The following is a 25,035-nucleotide window of genomic DNA, read 5'->3' on the forward strand; positions in this document are numbered from 1 at the left end:
GCCTAGAGATTCCCCTTCTAAAAGCTTTTTGGATGGATGCAGATATTACAAAAGGAATAAGAAGAGGCTCAACTTTAATGCCTAGCTCTGAGCCAACTAGATCTCCTTCCCCATGTGAAAAGGCGAGCTCTGTGTCATCACTCCACAATGGAGGGGTTAGCATGAACATTTTCTTTAACATGCGTGATGTTTATCAAGTGTGCATCTGACACAAAAGCAAAGAAGCGTCCTCATATTTAAGATGCCCAGGCTTGAATCCTGACATTTCAGTGGAAAAGGTCAACTTCTGCTCTTTTATCTCTCTCATTTGGTAATAACCTTGAGTTGAGCCCTCAGACTCTTGCAGAGCAGAGATACCCTCGGGCACTTTCAGGTCAAAGATGACTTTGAAAAGTGCAGAACATTCAAAGTTAAAGCCAAGGTTAAGTGTGTGTAAAGCAGTGAGACCAGGTTTGAATGATCAACAGCCAGAAGAATTAGATCCCTTTTGCCACGTCAGCTTCAGAAGTTGTCTTGTTCTTCAATGTGTCTTAATTCATCAAGTGTCACTGGGATGCTGGCTTTGAATTTGGTCCTCTTAATGGCCATCCTGTGCTCTTTTCTGGTGTCACTCATTGCAACACACCCTAACTCCCACCCCTGAGGATGCTCTGTCCTCGCTTGTCTTCTTTGTTATCTTGAAAGTTACCAGAGGGCTACACTGCTAAGGTATTCAAAATATTCACAGCTAGACTCCGAAGAAGAGATCCTGCTTGTGTGAATATCTGAGCCTCTCTATTCTTATCGGGGTAGAACAGGTGGCATAGAGCAAAGTCTTGCCAAAAGATGGATCGTGCTACCGGTTGTCATACCTTGATCAAAATCTACTCGTTTCAGAGCTACTTTTTGTAAGTCAAAATTTTCAAGCAACTGACAAGATGTGGATTTGACAAGATGATAGCTACACTTAGAATCTATCTATCTATTCAGAAAACGCAGCATTCGGTAATTCTGAAATTAATTCAGTTCATCACAAACTGCCTCTCTGTCCAATTTTTAAAGTATGCAAGATTTTTTCATGGGTTTTGTCCATAAAAATCATCGGGGACCTACGGATTCCTGGACTCTGCAATAACTCTGAGACCTCCTTGGTTTACAACCACCATTCTGAAGCCAAGGAATTTTAATACTGCAAAAAATGTATCCTTCCTGGCCAAACCTGGGTGGCGGCAAACTCGTGTGGTTACGTGATACATTTAATGGCATGAATCACGTGAAAAGGCATCTGTAAACATTCTGATTGGTTCCTCCACTCCAGTTGAGAGAATTAAACGTGGTTTCCTCTTTCGGTTCATAGAGACTCTAAGAAATCACATTTTAATCCCAATCAGGTGTTTTCCAAGTCATTGAGACATGAGATGTCGTCTTTCCTTTTGTTGCTGTTTTGGCCTGGTCCCTTCACTCTGGCAGGGGCTACAAGGAGTGAGATGGCAGAGAAAAGCCCTCACAAAGATTTTTGCATTTTTCTTCTTGGTCTCTTTTGTTCAATATGGCCATGGGGATTTCAAACCAAAACCAAAACCCAATGGAAAAACAGCCTCCTTTTTCAGTGACAGTGTTTAGAACAACTTCTGTAACCGTGAACAATTCAGCCGTGAAGCTCGCAACCCCTGCAGGCCTAATGGTTACCGCAGGTGCCTCAACATTTTATTTTTAATGTGTGGCTTTAGTGTCTCTTTGTCAGAATCCTGGTTTCCCTTCTTTCACAATTCACTTTATATATATATATATTTTTTTGCGGTATGCGGGCCTCTCACTGTTGTGGCCTCTCCCATTGCGGAGCACAGGCTCCGGACGCGCAGGCTCAGCGGCCATGGCTCACGGGCCCAGCCGCTCGGCGGCATGTGGGATCTTCCCGGACCGGGGCACGAACCCGTGTCCCCTGCATCGGCAGGTGGACTCTCCACCACTGCGCCACCTTGCTTTATATTCTTTACTTCCTTCTCTTTTGGATAAATTTGTTCCAGTGTTTGGCATTAAATCATCCAGGTCATCTTAGGTTTCCTGGGTTTTTTTTCTTTTTTAGATGGAACTTTCCTTGGTCAAAACATGATGTGGCCACAACATCCAAAGCAGAAGCCAGAGTCTTTTTAAAACACCAGTTGGCGTGTGAGTGAATGGGATCTTATATTATCAGGGGCCTTGGTTCTGGCCCCAGCTACCTACTTCTTGATCATGTCAGAGCATACGTTTCCTTTCCGTTTGAATTTTCAATGAACCCATGAAAGCAATGTATGGATTTCCACCAAATTAATCACAATGTCTTGCTCTTGAATAAAAAGCTCAATTTAACTTAATATTTAATAGTAAGCATTTGCGGTGTGAGAGAGGTGGTGGTTATAGATCCAGGCCTCTGATACAAGGCATTTCATTCTAGAATTGTCTTCAGAAACAGCTGTTCAGTGAGTACTGGCTTCAGATTTTACCACTGCCTTGTCAAGGGCACAGCCTTGCTTTCGTTATCAAAATACAGGCCTTTGGGGCATGAATATGATCCACTGAATTCTCTATTGTCACCAGACACAGATTACATGACTTTCAGAACATGCAAAAGAAGTTTTCATTAGAGAAGAAAAGAAGCTTTCACGATCACCTTTGATGTATAACAAAATAGAGATGTTTTCGGACATGGCATGTTGCCTTCTATTCTGCATCCAAAACATGAAGCCGACCCTAAGAAAACTGGGATGATGCCTTTTCTTAGCCTCCATGCACACTCTTTGAACTAAGCTTTACTTTCATGTTTTATACTGTATCCATTGAACACTTTTCAGAGGTTTTCAGAGAAATATTATTTGATCTGAGAATGTCAAAAAATGGGTGGTACCTATTTGCCCAAGTGTGTGCCTGTAAGCTCCTGGATTTTATCCTTGACACAGCTATTGAAACACCTCGCCTGGATTCTGAGATGTTGTTGAACGCGGCTGAATGTCGGTGTTGAGCAAACAAATCCTAGTTATGTCTGCGAATGGGTTGTGTCCATTTAAATTGAAAATGTGCCAGCTGTGTTTACACCATTCGTACCAAACTTCCCAGTTAAACTGTTGGTGCTATAAATATAGTACACAACTGCCTTGGGGAGGGGGCTTACATCAGCATTCTTCTTATGGCTTGTTTCACTGGCTTTGAGGATCTTCCACCCAGTGGCAACTGCCAAAGAGGCAAACACTGGGGGCCGTTTCAGGGCATATGGTGCCATTGTTCCATTCAGGGAATGACACCTGTGAAGATTACCTTTTCATTGGTTCTGTCTCAACCAGATCTTACTTTAAAGGAAGTGTTTTTGTGTTGACTGCTTAGAGAATGTTCCATGGATGACATTTGCTTCGTGGTTTTAGAGGAAGTCCTTTTCAAGCTTCTCTATCCATAAATATGTGTGCTTCCAGCCTCTTAGGCCTGAAATAAATATGATAGCATCTGTCTGGACTGAATATTCTAAGGAGGTTATATCAGAATTATGGCTTCTGAGGAGTTCACAAAGCTGGAGGACTTTTTAACTATGAAATTCACTTCACCTTTCAATGGCAAATCCTGCATTTCCCAAATCTGAAAATTATCTTCTATTTTTAACGATTTTCTCTGCCCAAATCAAGGGCACGGAAAATGCAGTAGAAGAATCTTCTCTTGACCAAAAGAATAGTTTAGTGTCCACAAATTACAGGGTGAGTTAGCTGCGTGTTTCTTGGTATTTCCATACGGCATGCTAGAGATGTAGACCTTCCATCTTCTCTCCTGGTTGAGCCTTCTCTTCTTGATTTCTTCCTATCCTTCTACTTCTCTCTGAAGTAGAGAAGCACTTCTGCTCCACAAGAAGAATTCAAGTCTGTAATCTACTGGATGGGTACATATCCTGAGGGATGGGCACATTTCTGTGACCCAAGATGACATAGCTTTGGGTTTCTTTTTCTCATAGTCAAAACTACTCTCATTTCAAGATTTTGAGCTATTTATATTCGACTGGAGCATACATATGTTTTTCTGTCTTTCTGAGTAATGTAGATTTATTTGTACATTCCAGAGGATAGCCTCTGTATATTCCAAATTTTTTTGTTTCTTTTTTTTTTTTTTTTTTTTTGAATCTCAGTAAGACCTTCTTGACACTTACTCTCCGGGCCTCCCAGTATTCTGTGAGTGGTGCACATGGGTCAGTCAAGCTGCCCCTAATTCTCTGTATCTAATTGTTCCCTTTCTCTCCTGCCCCTCCCTCCCCATGGCTCCATCCTCTGCTACACAAAGGCTGCTTAAGGCTTTCCACCCAGTGGAGAGAGACAGAATACAGAATCTCCTAGGGTTATAAAAGATGTAATAAAAATTCAGGCTGCAAAAGCAAATGGAACAATAGGAAGGCTCAAAATCAGGGAAAAAGAGGATGGAAATTTTACTTTATGTTGTTCTGTTTGTTTTATAATCACTGAAACAGGCATTTGCTCTCATTCTGCGTCAGGGTAAAATTTCTATCTGATTTTCCCCCGGGCCTTGTCACACACTTTTGCGCTACTGTCTCCCACCTGTACTCATGTAGAACAGACCACACTCAAAAAATGCCCATTCGACTTCATGCGATCTAAGAAAACAGAAAGGATTCCAGCATCAGGGAAAAGGATTTTGAATTATCAAATGCTTTTGGAGCGGGGTCCATGTTCCCATTTTTTAAGTGTGAATTACAGACTGATGTGCATGTGTCACTAGGACTACTAGGGTAGTCTGTTACTAGTCATAGTAAGTTACAAAATACAAGACACAATATCAGAAATTTTAATTTCAGATAACAAATATTTTATTAAGTATAAGTATGTCCCAAGTATTGTGTGGGGTACACTTATCCTGAAAAATCTGACATTTAAATTTAACTAAGCATCTGTATTTTATCAGGCTACCTAATGTATTTGTCATCTGAAACTTTGTTTCTAGATTTGAATATGTTGAGTTTCTTCCACTTTTTATAAAGCCTATTCACGCTAATTGTCTAAAATCTGTTTGTTTAACAACAAGGAGAATCATCTTGAAAGAAGTACATTTCAGCCTGAGGATAGACCACAACTGTGCTGGTTTCTTGCTTGTGATGGGTGTCTGTGTAGTGGATCTTCCTTTTATCTTTACTTCTCTTGTATGGCCTGGCTGCTCCTGGCTTTTGCAGAGCCAAGGTCCAAAATCCTCAACATCCCATTCTAGTCGGATATTTTACTATCAAAATCCCACTTTACCAAGCGGGCTTTGCCCAGTGGCTAGTGACGTACCCTAGAAGAGCCCTTGTATATACTAGCTGTTTTTAATCTTTGCTGCTCAGTGCCTGGGAAGGCAATCACTCACATATCAAGAAAGAAAAGTAGAATTAACCTCTCGGTTACATACTTGGTACTGGGCCCCTATTCTGATAGCTTATATGGTGGGATATGCCATAATTTGGAAATAATACATGCGGTTGTATTTTCTCTTGGTTCAAGTGCATCGTTTAATGAAAGAACAACATAAAATGTATATCCTTGACATTAAAAGAGAAAACAAATTCTGACTTGGGGCACAATTACCCATGCGCATAATATGATTCAGTGTGTTTCTCTTCTTGCTTATAAAATATTTCTATTTCTTTGCAGCAATTTGGTAAAATCTTAGATGTTGAAATTATTTTTAATGAGCGAGGCTCAAAGGTAAGCAACTTCATTCACTTTAGAATTGTTTAGCTTATGTTGAAATGCTTGTTATAAATACGGGGAAACAACTGCACTGTTTTAATCAGTACGTTGTGAAAATACACTTCCGTGGGAATTCCTTTAGGGACCACCTCCCGTTTCCAAAATGGTGGGGACTACATTGGATTCAGTTTAAAATGTATGAGGGGGTAATTTTAAATCGCTGTTTTATATATATCTGTAGATGTCTATATATCAATTTTCCAGAGGAAAACTACCCATGCTTAAAAAAATAATGTTGTTGCTACATTTTTGTTTTTCAGTGATAATTATGTTCTTTATATTAAAAAGTGAGTTGATAGTCTCATGAGCAGGTAAATATGTGATTATTCTGTATTAATAAAGTGCAGTTCTTTTCCTGGGTTGTAGGGGAGAAAATCTCATATACACCAACCTTTTGAATAAAACTTGATCCATTAGTCTGTGTACCCACCCACCTTTTGCAATTTGCCATTGCTTTTAGTTACCTTTTTTTTTTTTTTTCTGGGAAACCAATTTTTAAGTAGATTTTCTTAGAGCTAACAGTGTTAGTAAAAATCAGAGGTTATGTGGTCAAACTCCAAAATGGAAATAGGTTGGTAGGAAAAAAAAAGCCCAACTCTTCCAAAACATCTTCTGTATCAGTGGTCATCTAAGAGCAGTATCCAGACGGGCAGCATCAGCACGACCTGGGAATTTAGAAATGCAGATTCTCAGGGTCCAACCCAGACCTTATTGAATCAGATCCTCAGAAATTGGAGCCCAGCAATCTGTGTTTTAACAAACCTACCAGGGCTGTGGTTAAACTAATAAACCCTATGTCTTCCTGTTTTTGACACACGCCCTCGCTTCCTTTGAATGCAAACTAGCCCTTCGCCCCCTGGGGCTTCGAGGTTGCTAAAGCATCCTCCTTCTACCTGCATCGACGGAAAATGCAAGAGAGCCATCAGAATCTCCCCGGAGGAAAGCAGTGCATTTGGCAGAGCAGCCGCAGATACTGTGGTAACAGGGAAGGATGCTGCAAAAGACTTGGATATTGACATCAGGAACTAGAAAGGGAACACGTTCAATAACTCTGCCTGGTTTCCGGTCTGCCAGGAATGTTCAACTGCCTTCACATCCCCAGACTGTGAAAGTGGGGATGGAGAGAAGTTGATTACCAAGCACAGAGAGATCCCGGGTTCAGCCCCAGAGCTTTTCGTACACAGGCAATTTGGGACAAGCCAGCATCCAGGAGGGTTACTAAAAAGAACAGGTTTTACCTGAGGGGGCAAGAGCCAGTCTCCTGGGTATAGTAACCATTTCCTCCCCACAAAGCAATCCTTTATTATTCCTTGGACAGTCTGTACCCTCTTCGTCCTAAATAGGTTTAGTATTAACCTAATAGGATAATGCTGATTGAATTGAAGAAAGAAAATGCCAGTATTCTCTTTTCCACAGTCAAAATGGTGGTGTGATATTCCAGATGAGTGTAAAAAAAAAAAAGAAAAATCAATTCATTATACTCTCTGGTTTTGCTACTTTAGGGAGCTCATCATTGTGTAATTTCAGATGTTTTACAGTCATCCTTGTAATATGTCAGTAGTTTGACCTCCAGGCTGCGGGAAAAATAAGCTAACTCTCTTTCTGCTGTGGTATGAAAAGCATTACAGGTACTATTTCTATATGTGCAAAGTCAAGTGCATTAAGAGAAAAATGTGCCTGATCCTTTTCACTCAGGACTGATGTATTCTGGGCAAAGTTATAGAAGATGTTGGCCAACTTTCTTCTAATCCTGCGTCCTAGCACTGCTGCCTTTAAAGGTGTTTTTTTTTTAAATTTATATTCCATGTGTACTTTGTTTTGTAACTTTTGCAAGTTGGAGGAAACTAATTTTTTTCGAGAGCTGTTTAAGGACATTAGAAGAATATCATTTGCTATTTTGAAAGGACAATGGTGGTGCTATTTTTAAGACTTCTTCCCTCGTTCTCGTGATTAGCCTGTCTCTAGGGCTTTAGGAATAAGACCATTTAAATTTGCTGCATCGAGAGATTGATTTTGTGAAGCTGTGAAGCCTTTTTTTTTTTTTTTTTTTTTGATTAAGAACCATCAAAAATAGCCTCTCTCAGTGGGTTTGCTCCCTCTGAAAGAACTGGTCTTGCAGGTGTGGGAGCTGACTGGTACCACTGGAATGTCATGGAGACAGTCCAGTTGGGAACTGCTGAATGAAGGAAACAGCTCACACGGGGATATCCTTCTTTCGTACTTGACGTTATCCTTTACGGGAAAAGGTCTTATTTAAAGGAACATTTCCACTTTAATGGTCGAGAAACCTGAACTGTTGGTATGACCTGATTTTCATCCTTTGGTATTGGAGAAGTAGCCAGGAAATACAGGAGAGCTTACAAGCTAGGAGCTGACCTTCTGGCCGTCGTCTTTGGGGACCATCCCAAGACAGCCACTCAATGCTCAATGAGGGAGGCTCAATGTGGGTGTTTGGTGTGTGTGTGTGCGTGTGCCTGTGCATATACACCTATATACACACAAGCAGTATCTATATCATCCTGGGGATGTATAATGTACAAGTTCATGTATAGAAGGATAGCAAGTAAACAAGGAAATCACTTTCAGAAAAGATCTGCCAGACTTGGAAAATGGAATGAGATAGCATTTCAGGGTGAGAGATACTATCATTCATTTTTCCTTTTTGGAGATTTTAAGATGTTGTGTTTACCTCTGAAACATTTTATTTGGGGGGTGCAGCCAGAGATAGCTTTTTCATAGACTAGGAAACGCAGTCTGCTCTTTGATTCAGTGATGTCTATAGTATTGGTTGCATTCCAGTACAAGGTTGGTGAATCGGACATGAGCGAGACAGAAGTGCTTCCTGTTCTCACAGACCTTCCAGAGTAGCCTGAGAGACGGATCCTTAAGACAAACAGATGCAACAGAGTTTGCTGTGTTCTCAGCGAAAAGGCTGCTGAGACTCCAAGCAGGCAGACCAATCTTGTTGGAAGCTGGGAGGGTTTCTGGGAGAAGTGGCATTTAAGCTGCGAGAAAAAGATGAGTCGGGGAAGGAGGGAAGATGGTCTTCCAGGGAGAAGGGTCTGCGTGTGAAAAGGCGATTGGGAACAAGTGGGTCATAAAGCCCTTAGTCCCACAGGAAAATGAGCCTTCAGACCCTTTTCAACAGCTCTCCTCTTCTAGGTGATAGGAGTTCTCTGCACCAGAAACTGGTGGAATCAGATTTTCATGTAAGATGAAAAGTCAGCGCACACATCCATCCGGATACTTCAGAGCCTTTATTTCAGCTATAAAATATTGTATTTGTATTACTACAAAAAGGGAAGATATCGCCTCAATATATCCCACAAGACTAAAGTAGAAAAATAACTGGGATACAGGAAGATCAGAATTTATGTTTCACAAAAAGATTTAAAAATAAGCAAGTCACGGCTGGTCCACATTAGGGTTGCCATTATCTGCCTAGGGGTCATGCCTTCCCATCATAGGGCACAAATATCCCAGATTCTCTTCTCCTGAAGGATTGCACCTTCTCTTAGCTCCCCCTTCTCTGTTAAGGTAAACCCTGGGAAGCAGTGTCTCTCCTCCAGCACTTAGGGAGCATCTGACTCCCCCCATACAGCCCCTCCTGCACACTTGATCTTTACAGGGCTATTGCGTTGCACTCAGTTCCTTCCTGTGCTCACCAGGCCAAGTCCAGAAGGTGCTTCTTTTGATCCCCTTTTTAAGACTGAGATAAAAATATTCAAAATATTTTAAGAGTATTCTGCAAGTTACATTTTGCTTAAGACAGAATTCTGACCACGAGGCAGGTCAAAAGAAACAGCACCTGTGCTTGATGGAGAGGGTGCCTAAAAATGGACAGCTGGTGGTCTCTGGTTATGGTGTAGCTCCCCAGATGAGAATCTGGCCATCTTCTGACCCAGGGACATCATAGCACTTCTTACCTGGGTGGGAGGTAGGATTGTCCAATGGCACACGTAGGAGAATCCCTTTGGTATTTGGGGGACTGAGTCTGGAGCAAGGTCTTCATGAACCCAGCTTTGCCAGATCTCAGCTAGGCATCTCAGCAGGTTGAAATGAGCCACTCAAAAAAAAAAGGTTAGCAGAAAATAATGAGAGTAAAAAAAATAATAAAGAGAATAAATATATTTTTCACTTTATATATGAAGTGAAAATGGAGTAGAATTCCTTTTTAGTTTATGAACTTGGGGTTCAGAATAAATTTTTATCTTCACTTTCACCTCTCCCTGACATACATGATGCAGCTTTTAGGCCAGTGTGGTTTGCTCTGGGCTCAGACCACAATCACAATGACTCGATTCGTTGGGATCGTGTTAGACAGGTGGGTGGCATGTTCGACTTTCTCCTGCCTGTGTTCCTTCCAGCACTGCGGTGACACCGACTGTTAGTGCCTGTCGACAACAATGATGCCACCAAGCCCTCCATCGATAAATCACATCGGACTGTGGACTTCCTTTCCTTGCCAAGTGAAAGAATTGCCCCAGATAGAGCCGGAGTCCTAGTTTCCCTAATTACTTATTAAATGTATGGCATGGCTATGGATGCTAGAGCACTGGGCTTAGAGGTCAGGAAGAGAACATTCCTATGTGATTTTGGCTGACCCCTAGGTTTAAGATACGAATCACCAAGTCAGATAGATATTCATCTCAAAAACTCACTCCACTCCCTAAATTGCTCTATAGAAACTGGCAATGTAATATTCTACTCATTCAAAGAACTGAATCCTTCTGATAGTGCTTAGTGGTATGAGAGGCCATGGAAACCCAATTGCTGGGCCGCATAGGTAACTTTTTCGGCAGATTTCTGGGTTCCACTCAGGGATTCTGATCCGATAGATATGGGTCAGGGCTCAGGAATCTGAATGTTTAATATGCTCTCCAGTTCCTTCTGATGTACAACTAAGTGTGGGACCCACTGGCTAAGAGTCAGAGCCATCAAATAGAGCAACCCCCCTCCCCCAAATTCTGTCTTTTGCCTGTTGAAGAGCTATTATTTCAAAACTAATCGGCACGTATCTTTGAGTACCAAATGTGGGCATCCTACCAGTGATGTATAGAACTAAGTAGCGTCCTTCTAAGCATGTAACCTTATTAGGTTAATCAAATAGTTCAGACCTACCCTAATCATGGACCTTCACTGTGGGAAATATGAAGAGTAATTCAGCCTAATCCCCCAAGTGAATAATTAATTTTTTTCTCTATCAGATAATTATCTAATCTAACTTGAAGACATCCACAGCTAGTTTCTTCTATGCATGAGCCCATCTTAATATTGGAAAGTTCTCTCTTAGTTAAAGCACTGGGTAACAGCTCTCTAAATACCCTGAGTTTCGGACATCCCTTTAGCAATCTAATGAGGATCTGAGAGTTAACAGCTAATGACTAGCTGTGATTTGTAATGACGGTCTATTTTATTAGTGGGACAGACTGTCCTACTGCCCCAGCTAAGCTTAAAGCTAGCATTTTTCCTTTATGTAAAGATTACTGAACACAAAGAGGAGTCCTGGCACATTGCATTATTTCACCCAGTTTACACTGTGAAGACCAGAACGAGCTGGGCATATTTGCACTGGAATTGTTTCAAACGGTTGGTGTATATTTCTGAACAAGATGTACAAATATTTTTAGGGGTTGTAAAAATAATGTGTCATATTTTCTGTACTCTTCTTAGGAACAGTGTCAGTGAAGAAAAAGGATGGATTTTTAACAATGCGATGTTTGGGGGGTTGTTTTTTGAGGCTGAAATATTAAACAAAATATGCCAGTGGTGCAGAAAAGGGTATATTTGTTATTGACCAATAAAAGTTCCCAGAGTGTTATTATAAATGACATTCTATTAAAGGAGCTTCTTTATTTTCTACCAGTTGATTTGATAAATGAATACCAGCATAATGTCTTAGGACTTTACCATATGAATACACATTTCCCTTTTGGGTTAATAAAGTAGTCGGGAAAGTTGACAAATTCCGAAGCATGTATATTATTTTCAGGGTCAGAGGGGAAGTATTAATACAAGAATGTTACTTGAACTGTTTGCATTATTAATCAATTGATGTTTATTTCTATTCATTTCATGGGATTATTTTGCTTATTAGATCAGAGTTTAAGATTTATTATAAAAAAAGGTCTTTCCTTTTTTTTAGGCGTTTAATTTTTATTTTTTGAGACATAAAGGCTGTAGAATTGACAAATTTGAATAACCCTAAAACTGCATGGAGAAGAGTTGGTCTTAAAACCACACAGCATGACTCTGTAGGCAATGTTAGAAGATTCTGGCATTCATTGTTGAATTTTGTGCACACGTTTTCTTTTCTTTTCTTCTTAATTTGCATGTCAATAAAGTGGTTCCCTTTTTTTCCTCGTTATTTCATTTTCTTCTCTGTGAAGACACTGTACATTTATTTTGATCTCATTTTCTTTCCGTTAGATTTCTTTTCTTCTGTAGTGACATTTAGAAAGGTATTTCTGGTATCATTCTTTGAATTCTTCAGGGGTGACAGCTAACGGGTGACAGAAAACAAAAATCTTGTTCACATTTGTCGCTTACTTATTGCACATTTTAGTACTCTTATAATTTCTCTAATTTGCATGTTACAGAACTGAAGCCAGGACAAGAAATAGAAATTAAAGCGAGAGAACGTTCCACAGTGGTCGTTGACTGAAAATAATAATCTGCATGTTGTTTTCCCTTCTCCCTCCTGCATGCAGGGATTTGGTTTCGTAACTTTCGAAAATAGTGCCGATGCGGACAGGGCGAGGGAGAAATTACACGGCACCGTGGTAGAGGGCCGTAAAATCGAGGTGCATGTCCAAAATATTTTCCTTTTCATCTTTTTGATAAGTGTCTGCTTCACGCTCATTTGTTGTTTCAGATGCATCATTGTGTCTTGTATGTGACCCTACTCCCTTCTCATTGTTTATATATATATATATATATATTTATATATAAAAAGGAAAACTGGCCTTAATTTTTTTTAAATTTTCCTTTATTATGTTACTCTTATTACTGCTAAAAGGTGGATGGCAAAAGTGAGACAAAAGAAAGGTTAATCTGAAAGGGATTTTTAAATTATTTTATTTTTCATGTCTTATAACCAATGGGTGCAGTAGATTCCAAGCAGTGGAGAGAGTGTTGCCAAACAAAACAAAATACAGAGCAGTTTCTTTTTTTTTTTTTCCTTTTCTTTTTCTTTCCACTACAGGGTTGATGAGGGATCCACAGTGGTGTGCAAATTAAGCCAAATTGTGAAAGAAATGGCGTTCAAGAGAACTATTGTTTGGGAAAAAAAAAAAAAGTGAGAGGTTTTTGTCATGAAACCTTTCTTTTTTTTTTTTTTTGTTTTGTTTTTTTAAGAAGCCAGTTTGAACTTTATATTCTTTTGATCACAAAGTGAATAACCAAACAGGATTTCCTGTTCAATATCTGGCCGTTCTTCATGAAAAAAAAAAAACCGCTAAAATTCCGATACTCAGAATCTGCTCTTTCTACCACTGACTCTCCCTCAAAATGACCACAGGGTAGTATTTGTTAAAACTTAAAAAAAAAAAAGAAAAAATACCAGTTAAAAATGCTTTAGTCTTTGGAGTAAGATGTTGCATATTTTGCCTTTCATTTCCTCCCACCCTCGACGATAACCCTTAGGCCCCTCACCAAACTCTCAGTAACCATGGTAACTGTATACAAACTCATGCTGGCGATGGTGGTGAATGGTAAGTGGTGAAATCCATCTGCCGTTTCACGTATTTAGTGCTGATATATCTCTATACATATATATACCACGTGAATTTTTTTGACTTGTTGTATTAAGTTTTCTTGATGCTCTATTTTTTTGGATATTGGTACGCCTGTAACTGAGTGTACGTTCTAAGCTAGCCTGGGAGGCACTGACTGGATTGAGATATGACCAGTGCACATCTTACTCAGATCGTTAACTCCATATTGTGTTAAACAATGCACCCTCTCTTTTATCCTTTTGTTAGCTGTGACTTTAAAGCTTGAATGATTTTGTTAATTCTTGCGATGTAAAAGGCTCTTGTTCCAAGTGTTGAATGCTAGATGTTGCTTCCCGATGGTTCTTCCCTCGTAAAGTGTTGCATACGGCTAAAACTTGTTTGTCCTTTTTTTGACATTTATGTTCCCTTGTACCTTGTCTCTCCCCTCTTCTATTCCACTGCATGTTCCTTCATGTGAACCTTATTTTATGTTTAAAAAATATTTATTGTTTCTGTGTTACCATGGAGTACACGCATGCTTTTCAGTCTTCAATTATGCAGTTCCTTTTAATTTGCTTTTACTGTCTCCTTATTAAACTTTTAAATGATATGACATTGCTTTATTGAAATGATTTGTTAAGTTAAAATGGTTATGAAGTAAATGTAATTATAAAAATGTATGATTTTGTTATGCACCTACTGCCTTTTATAAATTAAAATGCATTTTAGTTTTTGGTGTTTTTTTTTTTAATAAGTAATCACTGTCATAATGCATGCAGCTAATTGAACTGTGGACTGGCCCTGGAATATGTGCTTATTTGAGTTTTCTATGTACATAGGTAAATAATGCCACAGCACGTGTAATGACAAATAAAAAGACTGTCAACCCTTATACAAATGGTAAGTAGAGATTGGCCTTTTACAAGAAATTGTCTCTACCTCAGAATCTATTAAGTAATTTAACTGGGGAATCTGTTTCAACAAGCCATATTTGCCTCAGCATGGCTACTGTGTCCTTGCTGCTGACCTGCTACAGTGAACCACTTGAATCAATAAGATAAATTTCATGACAAAGGCAAATTTAGTTCTCAGGTTAAGAGTGCATGTCCTTCTTTCAGTCTCTCTGTAATAACTCCCATGTGAGTGAGATACAGTACTTATTTAGGAATTACTTGGGTAATTTAATTTATTGTTATTAGAGTTAGTTGAAGGAGGATGGAAGTTTTGTTTGTTTCTTTTTTCATCACCACCTCTTCACTGATCACTAATCATCCCCAGAAGTGGGACTGCAGAATTTGGTTCTGGCTTTGAATCTTCTCTGGAGCTATTAGGCTTTTAAAGTGCCTTAGATGGTGTCTCATGACCAGTTCCATAGTGAGAACTGGTTGCCCACCAGTGGCATTTGGGGGCAGGTGAGGGTGTTGCTGTGTATTGCAGACCCCTTCAGGACAAGGCATTTCTGCCCTTGCTCTAGAAGAAGACATCTCAAGACGCTTCATAATAAGGATTTAATATGTATGAAAAGTTATTTAAAATGTTCACACATTTTGATTCTTTAATCCTTCTCAGAAAAAATGTCTCTTAAGATATATGGGGGGAGGGAGGCTGCTGATATGCTAATCACATACTTAATTGTACCAGAATTAGAAAGAATGTAATGTAGTAAGTTAAAGTTAGAGCTTAGTGGAATATTATAGTCATTAAAATGAGTAGGATGAAGACTACAAAGGGCCTCATAATGAATTAAAAATTTTAAAATAAGAAAATTATATGTATAGCATGATTTGAATTAAGGTAGGCAGTACACCAAAATGTTAATGGTTGAATTGAATTGTGAGACTGGAAGATATTTTTTGGTTTATAGATTTTAAAAAAATAGCAATTTTATTACAGTCTTAAGGAAAAATTTATGGAATTTTCCATTTTTAACATTTTAATTACACATGAAACATGGAAATACAGACATTAAAAAAGGAAAAGAAAGAAAGAGAGAAAGGGAGAGAGGAAGGAAGGAAGGAGGGAAGGAAAAAGGGGGGGAAGAAAAGGCTAAACTATATTTTGAATGACACTACTGCCACCTTGGTTTCCCAGCTACCTCCTCAGAAGGTACCACTATTACAGATTATTGTCTATACCTTTATTTTGCACTTTCTTGTATATATACGTACTCAGTATATATTTATAACATTCACAGTAGTGTGTGCATTCTTTTTATATGAACATGGTGTACATATCATTTCTAATTGGCTTTTATAAGTCATATGGAGTTCTTTCAATGTTAATACATACAGACTACATTCATTCTTTTTAGTGGTTACATAATATTCCATAAAATGAATATATGGGTTTATTCCCACCTCACGTACTGATTGACATTTTTTTTCTATTATAAACAATACTACAAGCATTTGGTAGTTTTGTTTTTGTTTTTCTTCTTTCTTGTGCAAATGGCTACCAATTAGGCTAAGCCAGTTTGTTCTTATTTTTAAAAGGGGCAAAATTAAACAGAAATATACCCTCAGTATAATAGGAGTCTAAGGAGAAAGACCAGAAGAATTATTTATTCTGCTGACCCATTTTCCCAGCTCCAACAACCCAAGACATAACCTTAAATGGTATAGAAAATTTTTGCAACAGACTTTGAATGCCCAGTGATGAAATGAAGCAAACTGCTGAGTTACATGTCATGAAGACTTTCTACTTGGGTAAAAATGATAGCTCTGCAACTTGCCAGAGCTAGTACACAATGACACCAACATGACTACTGGGCACTTTCTTTAATTATGAAGTAGCAATTGTGTGTGCGTGTGAGTGTGTGTGTGTGTGTGTGTGTTTGCACCACGCATGCTTTCATGCATATGCATAGATGTTCATATCTGCTGCTTATGTGAGAAAATAAAGCAAGGGAAGCCAAATATTATTCCTTAAGCCATATGTAGGCATGTTTATTTTAAAGAAAGTGCTATTGATCGATGACATACCCAGGGGCTGAAAACTGGACCTGTGGGCCTTGGAGACACAATTCAAAGCCTGTTTATTAATAGCCAACAACTCTGAGTGTATGGCATTATGTTAAGCATTTTAGATGCACTGGGTCCACGTGAAGTCCTGTAAAGAAGACATAGTTTTCCTGTGGTAAAGCTGTAAAATTTGAGGCTAGAGGAGATGGAGTGATTAGTGAAGGCTTTTTTTTTATTATGAAATAACAAAATCTTGTGGCCATGCCCATGTGTTATGAGTGCATCGCTTTCCCCTGTCATCTTACAGAGCTGCACTCAAGCAACCAGCTACAGGAACAGAAAGATTATTAAAGTTGCAGCCCCAAATTCCCAGTTTGGTATGTTGGCATAAACATCCCACATCCCATTCCAGGGAACCATGCATTCTTAGTTTCCAGAAATGTCATATGGGTCTCTAATCTGTGTACCCAAAAGGGGGTACTCAGGGGCTTATCCTGTCACATGGACTGAGGATGGTACCTAAGGGGTAGATGGGCAGTCGCAGTAGAACTGACTTTAAAAAAAAAGGCAGATCCTAACTACATAAAGATGATTGGCTTCTATAGTGGAGATGGTGGAGAATTTTGGTATTCAAGAAAAGTAGTTTTCAAAGCTTTTTCAATCCTTAATTCATGAGTAGCATCACTACAAGTAAAATTTCCCATAAAAGGCAATCCAACATAACTGAAAAGATATGGGTCCCTCTCAGATCCTTGACAAGCATGACTGTGTTAATAGAGGATATTACCACTACCAAAAAGAAAAAAGTAGAAAACGAAAAGAGAAAGTGGTAGCTGTGTGAGATGATCGATATGTTAATTAGCTGGATTGTGGCAAAAATTTTACAGCGTGTATGTATATCAAATCAACAAATGGTACACCTTCAATCCTTCAATATAGACAAACTTAGTTATCAGTTATACCTCGATAAAGCCAGGAAAAAAAAGAGAAGTGAGGACAAATAAAGTCACATGGAAATGAGAAAATTGATTGGTGAGATTCATTCATTAGCTACCTCGTTCATTCTCACAAACCATCAAGCTTAGGCTGCAGCAAAATTATGCATCACTAGAGTCATCAAATTTTGAGATCACCTTCACGTGGAAAAATATAGCTCTCCATGCCAGCATCACATTCATGCACTCCTTCAGTCTTGTCAGTCATCCAGCAAAACTTTAAGCAACTGCAAAGTTTTTGATGATGAATGGGACAGGACCCTAACCGCGATAAGACACAAGGTTAGGAGGCTCTGCTATAGAGGACCAAAGTTAATGAAATCATGGAGGATGTGGATTCCGTTTCCCAGCACATTTGAACTTGGCAATAAGAGAAGACTGTAGAATGACACATAGGGGTCTGGAAACCCGCCCCATCAGAAAGCTCCACAAAGAGGGAATTGGGCGGGCTACTTCTGTATTGCTGATTTTTCCTGAGGACACCAACCCTCAGAGAAGAGTTAAGCTTTACTGAGCTCATTGGAGATCAAATGTTTCCTCTGTAAAACAAGTTGAAAATCAGATTCTCAGGAACTTCTTCGATGTTGGAGAAGCATTGGTGTTGGATGTAGCTCTTTTATTTTCTCCGAGATCTTAGGAAGGTTGAAAACGGGACAAAAAGACCCAAGACTATGTGGAGAGGTGGACTTCGCATCATACCTGCCTTTCACTGGCTATTGAACTGCAGGCAGGCTGTTGAAACACTCCACATAACAGCTTTCCCAAGTGGGACCTGAGAAATGGGACCTACTATATAGGGTATTTGTGATTATTATGGGAGATAAAATACTCAAAACAGTGGCAGGGGTACAAAGTCCCCTAAAAATTTATTTACACAATAATCTCAGTAATAAGTTGCCATCCTGTTCTCTTTTTTTTTTTTTTTCCTGTAGATAGTAAGCAGAGTTTCCTGATAGACATACTAACTTAAGGATCAAACATTCAGATGCTAACAGAAGCTGGCTAGGTCAAATAAATAAGGAAGCAGAGAGGGTCTGAGAAACTTGTGGCCTTTGGGGACTCTTTCATTTTCATACTGGGAAAAGCAAAGTATGTCTCTTCTAGAAGAAAAAAACAACACAGGGTAACAATAAAAGATTGCTGACCTTTGGCCTCCAAGCCCAGCGTGTAATAGGGAGGAGACAAACTGTAGGGTTAAGTGGGGTGGTCCCTCATCACCCCCAGCAAATTGGTCCATGGGGGATTCTTAATCTAAAGTTGCTATTTCTGCTCATGTTTGAAGAGAAACAGAAATCCTGTATAGACGAAATTTAAATGTTGACAATAAATATGTGTTGCAAAAAAAAAAAAAAGTTCCTGAGTGAACCAGATGCAATGTGCAACTGACTTTTCATTTTGGGCATTGCCGTCTGCACCATTTCAAACGCCAGATCCCTGGCATCCTCAGGTCATGTCTTTAGAAAACCTGGGTATGCAGTTTGGGAAACCCCAGACTTTTTTTTTTTTAACATCTATTGGAGTAAAATTGCTTTTCAATGTTGTGTTAGTTTCTGCTGTATAACAAAGTGAATCAGCTATATGCATAGGTATATCCCCATATCACCTCCCTCTTGCATCTCCCTCCCACCCTCCTTATCCCACCCCTCTAGGTGGTCGCAAAGCACTGAGCTGATCTCCCTGTGCTATGCGGCTGCTTCCCACTAGCTATCTGTTTTACATTTGGTAGTGTATATATGTCCATGCCACTCTCTCACTTCGTCCCAATTTACCCTTCCCCTTCCCCGTGTCCTCAAGTCCATTCTCTATGTCTGTGTCTTTATTCTTGTCCTGCCCCTGGGTTCATCAGAACCATTTTTTTTTTTTTTAGATTCCATATATATGTGTTAGCATATGGTATTTGTTTTTCTCTTTCTGACTTACTGCACTCTGTATGACAGACTCTATGTCCATCCACCTCACTACTCAATTTTGTTCCTTTTTATGGCTGAGTAATATTCCATTGTATATATGTGCCACATCTTCTTTATCCATTCATCAGTCTGTGGGCACTTAGGTTGCTGCCATGTCCTGGCTATTGTAAATAGTGCTACAACAAACATTGTGGTACATAACTCTTTGAATTATGGAAACCCCAGACATTTAAGGGTGATTTCTTGAATGTGTTTCTTCAATACCCAACTCCGCAAAGCCCTAGAGAAGGCACATGCAGAGTTTTTTGTGTGCACATTCAGACCTGTCTTTTAACACCTAATACAGCCATAGTTAACACTGGGGACCTCGGCCAGTGTTTCTGCAGAAGGCTGGCAGATGACCTTTGAGAAGCTAAATTTTAGGAGGGGAACACTGATTTGGATGCAGCCCCTTGAGGCCAGGCCGCAGAGGGATCTCTCTAAACAGCTCCTACGTGTGATATGGAGTGAGACCTCCACATGTCTGGTCTCTGCTCCATTGCCTTGTTGTATGGGGGCCCTGGGAGCTGGGAGCGGTGGACTTTGTCAGCTGTTCTCCCTTTGTTGTAAGCTTCATTGTTCAGTTTAATGTCCTTGATCAAAATCTCTGAATTTGCAAGGCCTGGGGACATACACAAACTGCCTGAGAAATTAAAACTGGGATCATTTTGTCCGTCTTCCTGACAGTGCAGGCTCCTGTGTCCAGCAGGGTGATCCCAAGGGTCCCTTCCAGGTACTAGAAGGAGTCACAGGGACTAGGAGGCCATTTGCATGTGATTTGCATGCATTTACATAAGCCTGCAAGATCCCTGTTAAGTCTGAGCAGAGGTGATTTTCAAGGGCTGGATTCTTACTGCCTTTCCCTTGAAGACAGTCACCCCTAACAGGGCCCTTTTTTATTAGGTGTATATAGGGAAGCAGGTCATTGACGGTAGGCAGGAGATCCTACCTAAAAAGGAATGAGTCCATTAAAAAAAAGCTCTTTATTCTTTCAGTTCCTTTAGAGCAAAACTAAGTAAATATATGGAGCACTGACTATTTGCCAAACAGCTTTAGATGTTGGGAATTCACATCGGACAGCAGTCAGTCCCGCTCACTTCACCATTAATTTTAATGAAGGAGAAAGTTTATAAAAACAATTAAGAACAAGCAACAAAAGAAAAAAGATAAATCCAGGCGGTGTTAACCGCTATGCAGAAAACAAAACTGGGAATTGAATCAGGGGACAGCCGTAAGAGTAGGGAAGGAAGAGGCATTAAACAGCCTGCCCTGGGGAGACATTGGAGACCTAAATAATATCAGGTCAACTTTTGAGGAATGAGCAGAGTTCTCCAAGCAGAGCGAGCAGTGGATACAATCCAGAATGGTCTAGATTGGTCTAGAAGGATCTTAAGTTGTTTTGAAAAGATGAAAAAGGCCAGTGTCACCACAGTTTGGAGAAAAGGGAACAGTGGTACAAAACAAATGGACCGGGGTTAGATTGTGTGGGCTTGTAGGCCAAGGTAAAGAATTTGTGTTCTAGGGCTTCCCTGGTGACGCAGTGGTTGAGAATCCACCTGCCAAGGCAGGGGACACGGGTTCAATCCCTGGTCCGGGAAGATCCCATGTGCCACGGAGCAACTAAGCCTGTGAGCCACAACTACTGAGCCCGCATGCCGCAACTACTGAAGCCTGCATGCCTAGAGCCCATGCTCTGCAACAGGAGAGGCCACCACAATGAGAAGCCCATGCACCTCAACGAAGAGTAGCCCCTTCGCCGCAACTAGAGAGAGCCCACGCGTAGCAACAAAGACCCAACACAGGCAAAAATAAATAAATAAATAAAAAAAGAATTTGTGTTCTAAGTGCAGCAGGAAGCTATTGAGTTCTGAGTAGCAGGATGACATGTCTGATTTACTTTTAAAAATTGGTTTGACCACTAGGAAAAGAGGAAGAGAAGATGGTGAGAGTTAGGACTTTGTTGCTGTGGACTTGTCCAGCTAAGAAATATAAATGTCTTGGGCTGGGATGGTGGCATTGGTGAGGGAGGGAAGTGGAGAGAGTGGAAACATCTTTTCAAAGTCTAACCAACAGGATTTTCTAATGGATGATACACGGGATATGAGGGTAAGGGAAGCATCAAGGCATTATTTATCAAGAATTTTGTTTTGAGGAACCAAGTGGATGGAGATGCCATTTGCTGAAGGGGGGAAGACTTGGTGAGGAATCTGCTTCAGGGGAGGAGGGAGATGAGAAGTTGAATTTTCGTTCCTGTGGTGTGGTTCAGAAAAGCCTTTATTTTTCCTACAGTGGGAATAGAGCAGCCTTATTTAGGAGAAAAGACCAGTGATGGGAAGAAGGGAAAACCTGCACTGATGTTCCCATGACTACCTGAGCAGTCTCATTTCATTTTGCTGCTCACAGATCCCAGCTGACTTATTGTAGAGGAGACCTTATCAATTAGCTCTCTCAGTTAATACTTGCAAATGTGAGATGGCATAGATCTTCTGAGGAGGGAGAGTATCATTTTGTTTCTATTATGTTTATATTGAATGGAAGTTTTCCATGGGGAGACTTGGTAAACTGGTAGATCATTGGTAGATAGTTAGAAAGTGGCATTAAGTAGCATGCCCTAAGAAGACATCAGGTCAGCTTTGTCAAGAGCTGAGAGATTGATTGATTAGTCAAAAGATAAATAGATAATAAAGAAAGAGAGAGTGATGATAGAGATGGTTGGATGGATGGATGATAGATATAGATAGATAGATAGATGATAGATAAATAGATACATAGAGTTTTCTTAGCCCAAGGAAATGAGGAAGGTAAATGTAGATGAAAGAAACATGATTTCTAGACAGTCTTAGACACCTCTGAGAAATCTGTTTCTTTGAGAAAAATGAAAGACTGAGAAATCTGTTTCTTTGAAAAAAATGAAAGACTGTTGGCCTAACTTACAATCTTTGAGAGTTACATCAAAGTTGATCAGTGGTTCCACATTCAGTGAATGGTGTGTCCCAGCCTCGTGTGCAAAAGGAATTATTTAAGGGAGTTAATAAGAATACATAAAAGAAACAATGGTTTCAAAACGACCCTGTCTCCACTACCAGTAAAAGGTAGGAGCATAAGCAGGATGTAAGATGGAGGACAGAGGGAAGAAGAAGGGTAATAAATTCATAACTTAATTATTCACTTAATATGGCTACGTATAGATTTCTTTCACAAACTCTAGATTTCTGTGAAAAACTAGCAAGAGAAAATTAAGCATGTCCAGATAACCCTGAAGCTTTCTTTGCAGCCAGTTTGCTCTATTTTCTCTTTGATTCCAAATGACTTAAAATGTGGACATGTCCTCAGAAATTGAGCATTTTCTTTTTTAGGAAGCAGTGAATTTCAGTTGGTCAAATTGAAGTCATTTTCCATATTTATAAAGCACATATTCTGAAATGATTGGGGTAATTTTTATTTTTATACCACTATAGGAATTTCTATAAGATAAGATGTGTTTAATATAGGAGAGGAAGGTGACAATATGGAGTTTCAGAAGCCCCTGGGACAATACATCTCAGAATTTCATGTCTCGTTCTCTGGGTCTAAAATTGCAGCCAGGAGTTTCTCATTAATATGCCTGCCAAGTAATCCAAGGATAACCCTTTGGAAAACCCTATCCTAAGATCACCCTGGGTGCTGTAAACCAGCTAGTTTATTCAAATTGGAACGGAAAGTTTCTAGAAACAAAACATTCTTGGAAAGTTCTAGGAAGTTCTTAGGTCCATCCAGGGGCCAATCTATTGCAATATAGCACCTCTGTCTTCCTTAGTGGATCAGTAGATTGTGGTCACCTCTCAGCTGTTCTTCCAGGCTCATCGCTTAGACCAGGCAATAGGATGGCACACCCTCTCCCTCTGGGAAGAGCTCAGAGAGTACTTGTCACAAATACCTTCTCTCACATCACAACTCTCACCATTGCCTTTTCTCAGGAGCATTTAGTAGAGGACCTCTGATGTTTGACCTTCACCTCAAAGACACAAGGTTTCCCACACCTGTCTAGTGTCTTTTGGCAAGTCTGTAATAGATGCTTTTATAAAGACTTACAGCAGGAGCAGGAAATGATCACCAAACCCTAAAACATGATCATTTTTTGAGGTTGTTCCCTAAATAGTGCCCAGTGGGTGTGTAATGAGGGTAGCTTGATTTGCAAATATTCTTGTTTGCTCTTTTCTTGAGTAAAAGTTTCTAAAGGGCCAGGATTCATTTTACAGAAAACGTACCATGTGGAACGTTTGGAACATTACAGGATTCTGTTAATCCTATATACAGGTTATTTGAAAGTTACCTTAGATATCACATGCTTATTAAGAATTTTTATGGTTCTTGAATTCTTTGAAATGTATTCCACACAATCTCTAGTGGATAAATGTCATTTTCTTTGGGATTTAAAAAGCACTTTGGAGTTCTGTAGAGTCTCTGGGTCACAATTAGGAATGACGATTTTCAGAATATGTTTCTGCAAAGAATTCTGTTCATCTTCCAAAACTTTGCAAACTTAATACAAAGGGATGTATTACAAAGGGATGAACTTAATACAAAGGAATATCTAGCAGTGATCCATGAAAAAAGACCAAAAAATTTAAATTATTATAGGGGCTCTAGAAAATATTGATATGGGATGAAATGAATTATCACATCCTTTTCAAAAGGTTCATCTGTAGCTGGTCAGTAGTTTCCATCTATTAACTTGTATTGGCAGAAAATCAAAAAAGGGCCTAAATCTATTTTTCCTATGTATAGTTTTCAAGTATTCTTTATGCCTGCCCAAACTATACATCCTCTTAATTTTAAAATTAAAAAGAAATACACCAACCCATTTGACTTGTAGTTAATTTGCAATGATAGGAGTTGTTGAATCAAATGTGATGATAACATTTTTGTGTATTTGTTTTAAGGCTGGAAATTGAATCCAGTTGTGGGTGCAGTGTACAGTCCCGAATTCTATGCAGGTAAAGAGTTTTCTCTTTGCATGATGTCTTCTTGGTCTTTTCTAAATGTGCTTTGCCTGCCCATAAAGAATGGGTTTATAAAATAATCTGAACTGATAAATTCCTATCCTAGCAAGTTTTGAATGATTTTTTTTAAGGCAAAACCCAAAGTGTTTAAAAGCTTTTAAAAAATAAAGGGGAATCATGTAAGTTACATTGTGGCATAAGCATGGAGCCGCGGCTCCTTGTGACATTTCACACTGATTTTGCCTCAAAAAAAGCACTGAGATTTTGTTCAAGAGGTTTGAACAAATGGACAGCTGCTCATGCCTGTTTTCTTTCAATGTGCCTGAACGTGGTTTTCAGCCATACGTTTCCATCTGGAATTGCATTTCTTATTCCCTTGGCAAAGCAGAGAGTGGGCTTAATTATCCCAATAATGTGCCCGTGTTCTGGAATTGCAAAGAGGAGGATTAGTTAGAAAACTAGGAAAGCTAAGTTGTCCTTCTTTTTCCATTAATCAATTTCCCTTAGCAATTCCCTTTCTCTCTGCTTTGCCTTCAAGGGTATATAGCTTTCTCCTCATCCCTTCCCAGCCACCCAACTGCCACTCAAACCCACTGTCCCAGAAAACTTGGTCATCAGATTTGGGGAGAGAGTAACTCAGAAGCAACAGCAGCTGAGATTTTTTGCTCAGCATAGCCTGTTACTTCTACCTGTTACTTCCCT

General features: G+C 39.6%; 1 protein-coding gene across 13 annotated transcripts in view; it reads left to right on the forward strand.

Annotated features, from left to right (window-relative positions):
• Positions 1-25,035, forward strand: part of RBFOX1 (RNA binding fox-1 homolog 1) — a 362,962-nt gene that overhangs the window by 234,234 nt on the left and 103,693 nt on the right. For all 13 annotated transcript variants that reach the window (XR_009535051.1, XR_009535052.1, XR_009535050.1 and 10 more), the window contains exons 4-7: positions 5,634-5,687; positions 12,443-12,535; positions 14,287-14,347; positions 24,274-24,327. Coding sequence is in view for 10 of the 13 variants with exons in the window: in XM_060122300.1 (XP_059978283.1) it covers positions 5,634-5,687; positions 12,443-12,535; positions 14,287-14,347; positions 24,274-24,327 (262 nt within the window). In the remaining 3 variants the exon portion in view is untranslated. The remainder of the gene's footprint in view (positions 1-5,633; positions 5,688-12,442; positions 12,536-14,286; positions 14,348-24,273; positions 24,328-25,035) is intronic.

This window comes from Lagenorhynchus albirostris, chromosome 15 (genome assembly GCF_949774975.1).
Source record: "Lagenorhynchus albirostris chromosome 15, mLagAlb1.1, whole genome shotgun sequence".
Classification (NCBI taxonomy): domain Eukaryota; kingdom Metazoa; phylum Chordata; class Mammalia; order Artiodactyla; family Delphinidae; genus Lagenorhynchus; species Lagenorhynchus albirostris.